The sequence below is a fragment of the Nannobrachium achirus genome, assembly GCF_963921795.1.
Source record: "Nannobrachium achirus genome assembly, chromosome: 3".
In the NCBI taxonomy this organism is placed as follows: domain Eukaryota; kingdom Metazoa; phylum Chordata; class Actinopteri; order Myctophiformes; family Myctophidae; genus Nannobrachium; species Nannobrachium achirus.
The window spans coordinates 15,260,687-15,267,551 of NC_137812.1; the positions used below are offsets into that span (position 1 = coordinate 15,260,687).

At 45.7% G+C, this 6,865-nt stretch overlaps 1 protein-coding gene across 1 annotated transcript; it reads left to right on the plus strand.

Moving 5' to 3' along the window:
* Window positions 1-472: 472 nt before the first annotated feature.
* LOC308281020 (tubulin polymerization-promoting protein family member 3-like) lies at window positions 473-6,581 on the plus strand (the record flags this gene model as incomplete). Its single annotated transcript, XM_080721076.1, has 3 exons — window positions 473-663; window positions 5,116-5,269; window positions 6,390-6,581. The coding sequence occupies 3 exons, from the start codon at window positions 473-475 to the stop codon at window positions 6,579-6,581; spliced, it is 537 nt and encodes a 178-aa protein (XP_080577202.1).
* Window positions 6,582-6,865: the final 284 nt, after the last annotated feature.

Genomic DNA, 6,865 nt, shown 5'->3' on the forward strand with positions numbered 1-6,865 from the left:
AGAGAATCAATCAGCTAATAGAACCATTACACTATGAATCTGTGTGTGTGTGTGTGTGTGTGTGTGTGTGTGTGTGTGTGTGTGTGTGTGTGTGTGTGTGTGTGTGTGTGTGTGCGCGTGCGTGCGTGCAACTTGCATGCGTGCGTGCGTGCATGCGTGTGCGCTGTGCGTGCAATGTGCATGTGTGCGCTCGCTCACGCACACACAAATGGACCCACACAAATGGAACCTAATGGGTCCACATGGGGGTTACAAATGGACACTTTGTTAACATGGATGAAAGATGATAGTACTGTGTCTTCTCATGTATAGAGAGACAAGGATCTATAATATTTCCTCTAAAAATAACATACTTATGTTTCCCATGGAAAGAAAAGCGAGCTGCAACAGTGTTTATGAAAGCTTGCCAGCTTTATCGCAGCATAAATTAAATCCTTACTGTTCATTTAACTGTGTGTTTTGCTACCCCAGCATGGCAGAGAGTCCAGTGTCCATAGCCGAGGTGGAGACCGCCTTCAAGAAGTTCGCGGTCCATGGAGACTCGAAGGCCACGGGCAAGGAGATGAACGGCAAGAACTTTGTGAAGATGTGTAAGAACTGTGGCATCATCGACGGCAAGAACGTCATCGCCACAGATGTGGACATCGTCTTCTCTAAAGTCAAGTAAGATATCTACTTGTGTCTTCCCTGCCCTCAGATTAGACCAGGGGTGCCCAAAAGGCTAGTCTTGAGTGGCCAGACTGTTGACTCCGCGATTTGGAAATGCTCCCGTCATACAGTCTGGCATAATGAAAAAAGAACGGTGAGTATCCGGTTAAAGCGGAAGGGAAGCCTCCTCCCCACTTCCGTTTCGTTTTTAACACCTCGCACATTTATCCTAATATAAATAAAAATCATTAAGCATATTTAGCTTGCTGCTTAGCAGAAATGACATTTTAAAATATATTTTCATGAACGGAAATGCCAGTTTCCATTACTCGCAGTTCAGGAGCTGTAGTTCCAGACTCTATAGAGCATTCGGAGATTGTGGAATAGTTGTCTGGCTACGCGAGAATACCAAAAGGCTGACCACATGACATGCCCCTAAAAAAAACTCCTTTTGGCATCTGTTCCCCTGAATGACTGTCCCTGTGACTTGATTGATTGACATCAGGAAGGGCCTGTCAGCAACCTTCATGGCTTCTAAAGTAGGCAAAGCCCCCAATGCGATGCTTTGTTTTCGCATTACAAAGAACCTGAAAACTCGATCACTTCTATACAGAATGGGATGAAGACTTTTTCCCCCCAGTATTTCCCATTCCAAGTGCATTTGTCTTATTGCGACCGTAGGTCGCATTTACTACCAAAACCTCCACAGGCTGTCCGTCCGTCCGTCTGTGAGTCAGTCACACTTTTGCCCTGCTCATATCTCCACAACCGTTGCCCCCATCCATGCCAAATTTTGCACACATACTCCTTACCTGCCAAACTACAACCTCCAAGGACCCCCAGAGCTCCAGGGACCCCCAGGTCCCTGGGGGACCCCCAGGTGTAAAAAAAATGTCCCTCCGTGAGTGACACGTCACACGTCACACTTTTGCCCTGCTCATATCTCCACAACCGTTGCCCCCATCCATGGCACATTTTGCACACACACTCCTTACCTGGCAAACTACAACCTCCAAGGACCCCCGGAGCTCCAGGGACCCCCAGGTGTAAAAAATGACCACATGTGCAAAAATGACCAAATGACCACCCCAACGGGGCTGCTCACGGGGAATTCCTGGGGACCACCCACTCCTGGTGCTCCAGAACGGATGCAAAAGTGGTGGCGCCCCCAGTGGAGGACCCCCTCCACTGCAGCTCACATCAAATGCCGTAACTCGGGCTCGGAGCGTCCGGGAGAGCCGGGGCCGGTACCTATTCGTCCGCCAAGGCAACGCGGAGACCCCACCCCTCATTTCTCACATGGCCCTCTTCTAGCGCCACCTGCAGGCCAATTTTTAAAACACATTTTTGGACACTGCTCCTACAGTTTTTGCCCTAAAATCACGCAAATCGCTACACAGTATGTCTACACTCATCCCATCAACATGAATCTGTCCCATATAGCGCCACCTTCAGGCCGATTTTTAAAAACACATTTTTGGACACTGCTCCTACAGATTTTGCCCTAAAATCACGGAAATCACTACACAGCATGTCTACACTCATGTCATCAACATGGATCAGGAAGATTTTGGAAAAAAACATTTTTGCCCTATTTGTGGAGATAAGCGACCTACGGTCGCTTATCTCCCGATTAGGGAGTCTTACTGGTTATGTAACACTAGTACGGCTGTCCCAAAGCCCCCTCAGGTACCGGTACATTTGTTTCAGGGGCGTCAATTGGGTATGGCAGGGGTATGCAGCTGCCATACCCATGGTCCAGTACTTTTAAATATAAATCCATGAATGTCTCTTTGTCTATCTGTTCTGGTTATTATGTTGTTAAATTACAGTAAAATAACTACAAACGCAAAAATATTCCCCCTATCTTGACAACATTTTATATTCCCAGGTTCCGCAGGTCAGCTGCACATAATTGTGGCACGTTTACTAACATGCTACTAACATGCCAAGTTTAGCTGCACTTGAACAAGCGTTCCAGGCTGCCATATCCAGCCCAAGAAACTGTAGAAGGGGGGGGGATGTACTTCTTAAAATAAATCATGCCTGTTGCTAAGGTATGGCAACATGACAGTCATGTTGCCATTCCTTAGCTTTTTCTGAACTGATTTGTTTTGGCTGGGTTATGTTGAGCAGGTCATTTTAAAAGTAGCTCTCAAGTCAAAAAAGTGTGGGCACCCCTAGATTAGGCTGTATCAGGCTGCATCATTAAATAAATGCTCCTCCACACATAACTCTACTCTGTTACTGACATAATCCCTGTCAACATTCTAACAAAAAGCCAATCGGTAGGTGGAAGCTGGAAGGAGCAGTGTGCTTGCTTGCACAACGATCAAATTCAGTCGGTCAAGAACTGCAGTCCCACACTGGACAATGGCCTGTAAGGGTCTTTTATTGAGAATAAAACAAAGTAAAGGAAGCAGGTCAAGAGTGGCTTATTGTCGATGTCGGCAGAGAGCGAGGCTGTCCAAGCCCTTTTCAGTGTGCTAGACCCCTGGGAGATGGATGGCTGAGGTGCAGCGCAACACCCACCATCTGTTACCCAAGACGTGCTATTATTAAAGGTGTATTCAGTGATGAGGAAAGTGGCCGGGGGTCATCTTGTACTGGCCTTACAGCGTGGAAATGTTTAGTTTTTTATAGATTTTTTACACCATTATAATGTTCTTGTTTTGATCATTAAACCCAATCACTAAATATCGTCTCCAGCTTCAGGATATGTATGGTACTGATTTACTACGAGACTGTGGAGTTCAGTAGTTTACAATCTAGGCATTTAGCGACTGTGGTACTCAAAACTTTTATTTTGACCGTCATAACTAAACATCATAACATAACTACAGCCATACTCTACCCTGATTGGTCGAGGACTGGCTGGCCACCTCTGAAAACCGAATCTAGCTATGCTCGCAACACGGGCCATGGTGGAATTCCTTATATGGTCAGCACACATTCTAGTGAGGGGAATGAATGGAAAATGTACCAATTATATTTTTATTTGAATGAAATACAATCACTGAATATACCTTAAGGCACGTATACAGAATGAGCTACCCGGTACACATAAATCAACCAGAAAATGTAAAAAATCTGAAAGACTCGTTTCGTTTAATGAGTAGAGATACTGTGATACCGATTTGCCTGATGTTTTGCAAAGATCTCCCTCCTGGTGGTGGTGCTATAACAGATCCATGAGAAAAAATCACACCCGTGTGAACTGAGCAGTGGTCGTGGAGGCTGCGCAACAGCAAAACAAATATATGGGTAATAATAATAATAATAATAATAAAAATTAAAAAATATGTGTAAAAAAAAAGAAAAAAATATGGGGGGGGGGGGGGGGTGCTTGCTTGCGTGCATGCATGCATGATGTCACTCAGGCCGCCACTGCTATTGCAGTTGATGCTCAAGGCAGACTAGACTCAACAGCACCTCTCTGGTCATTCAGGGTACTCAGGCTACATACACCAGAGGCTACATACAGACAGACACACAGACAGACACACACGGATACACACACGGCCACGCTATGGAGACGGTGTGACCACCGCTCAAAAAAATGGGGAAGAGGTTCTGCTCTGGCATCCAGCGAGTACCGTATGTGTGCACAGTTCCGCTGCATTTAAGCCAACAGTGCCGGAGATGAGCTGTTCACAGACGCACAGGCAGACGCACACAAGGACAGGGTGCGAAACATAGTCTTGGCCATGTCTTTGGCCTGACGAAGACAACAAACTCAAAACTTTCAGTACACCGGTCTCCCACCGGTGTACTGCTTGACTCACTGAAAGACCAGTCACTAACTAGGTTGGTCTGCTATCCGACTTACCAATCAGAACATCAAATTATAACTGCTGCTCATAAAATCCGCTACCTCCCAGCTATGTCTTCCTGTGAGCTATAGTGAGATGTCCCCTGAGCCTAGTTCCTGAGGAGCCTGAGCTAAAGAGCTCAATAATAGGAGACAGTTGACTATGTGTGGAGCCAACGAGCTAGAAGGTAGTCAGCTAAGATTCTTGATATTCTTGACAAGAAAGTCCAGATCTACACATCTCACAGTCACAACGCCTTGCGCTGCGAAGCGTTGTGAGCTTGTAGATCAGCTATTTTTGTCAAAGAGGTTTGGTGTAGAGGGGAAAAAGAGGTCAAGTGTATTAGCTAATGACGGCTCAAGTGGTTAAATATCTGAAAACACAAATTGACATGAATCCAAAACACAAGGTTGTGGGGGTCCCTGCTTTTTCTAGATAATCAGGTGACCATGCCAAAAGATAGTCATAATTCTTCAGTCGTGCAGTAAGATTATACTGTAGTTAAAGTGATGAACATTTTAGGATAACCTTTCTGGTCTTGGTGTGTGTGTGTGTGTGTGTGTGTGTGTGTGTGTGTGTGTGTGTGCGTGTGTGTGCGTGCGTGCGTGCGTGCGTGCGTGCGTGCGTGCGTGCGTGCGTGCGTGCGCGTCCTCAGAGCGAAGTCGGCCCGTGTGATCACATTCCAGCAGTTCAAGCAGGCGCTGACAGAGTTGGCTCCCAAGCGCTTCAAAGGGAAAAGCCAGGAGGAGGCAGAGCAGCAGATCTACGGTCTCTTAGCAGGGAAGGAGCCTGCCAACGTGGGAGTCACTGTGAGTGTTTGCAGCAACAGAGCCACCCATCCTCACCTGTCACCTGAAATGCATACAATCTTGTGTCCAACTCATGTATATACAGTAAATATGTCATTGTAATACAGCAGAGCACAGAGCCGCAGACTTACAGACAGATAATGTAAAACACTGTTTCCCAAACACTGGGGTTCTTTTATGAAAATGAAAGAAAAATCTAAGAATCCCATAAATTATAAATGTTTAAGTAGCCGATCTACAAGCTCACCACGCGCCGCTTTGTGAGCTTGTAGTTCTGCTATTTTCATTTGGGTCCCCGGAAAATGTCTAATTTCTCTTTTGGGTCTTGAGCTAAAAAGTTTGGGAACCCCTGCTGTAAAAGACAGAGGGTGAAAATGTTCATTACTGTAGATTGATTGTTGCAGCAGCAGCAGCAGCACTAGTTTCTTGGCAGACAGGATCAATCAGCTAACAGAATCATTACTCTATATGAGTCTGTTTGTGTGCGACGTGCATTGCGTGTCTGTCTGCGTTACTTATTTTCCTTTTTGTTTGAACAAACAGATCATAATATGCGGAGCATTATTGTGCGGGGTGAATTATCGTTGTCCAGGGGTGTCGCACCAAATTCTGGGCCCTGGTTGCAAGGATTCACAGCGGGCCCCCCATGAATGTTCTTCATGGTTGGAGGGGGTTTAACCCATTTATACTGGGGACGCATTATTTTGCGCTTTAACTCTTGAAAAATAGCAGATATACAAGCTCACAGCACGGCACTGCGAACTTGTAGAGCTGCTATTTTTGAAAAATCTTGAACATTTGTGCAAATATAAAATATTTCAAATCCTTCTTTTTTTGATGTTTCTATGTCAGTGTGGTGCTCAAACCTTTTCATGTGAAGGACCCCCAAAATGATATGTATTTGGCCACGGACCCACATCTCAAAATATTTAGTTCCAGGGATCCCCCAGAAGCAAAATCTTTGTTACAAAGCTGTGAGCTTTATATATCTGCTATTTTTCAATAGCTAAAGACAAGTATAAAATAATTAAGACCCCTCCACCTTGGGCCCTAGTAACTCAGTCCCACTTTTTCCCCCCTTGTGACGCCCCTGGTTGTGTCTTGTGTTCTGTGTTTTCAGAAAGCGGCGAAGGCGGCGGCGGTGGACAGACTGACAGACACCACCAAGTACACCGGGTCGCACAAGGAGCGCTTCGACGACACGGGCAAAGGGAAAGGCAAGGCGGGCCGCGCGGAGCAGCCCGACACCAGCGGATACGTGGGGGCTTATAAAGGAGAGGGCAGCTACGACGAGAAAGTCAAAGACGCTTGAAACCACTTGGACCTCCCCGTCCGCTGTTCTGGGCGGAGAACATTAGGCGAGAAAATGGATCCGCAAATATATTTAGTGCAGGGCGTATAGATCCCATATGGGGGACTACGGTCAAATAAATAAATGCTGCTTTCAGATGAAAAGATGTACCTCCATCCTAAAAAACAAACAAACTAACTAAAAGCAAAAGAATACAAAGACAAAGTACATTTTGAATGTTATGGACCAAGCAGTCATGAAATGTCATTCATCTTTTTAGCATCCTAGAAAATAATGTAATTCAA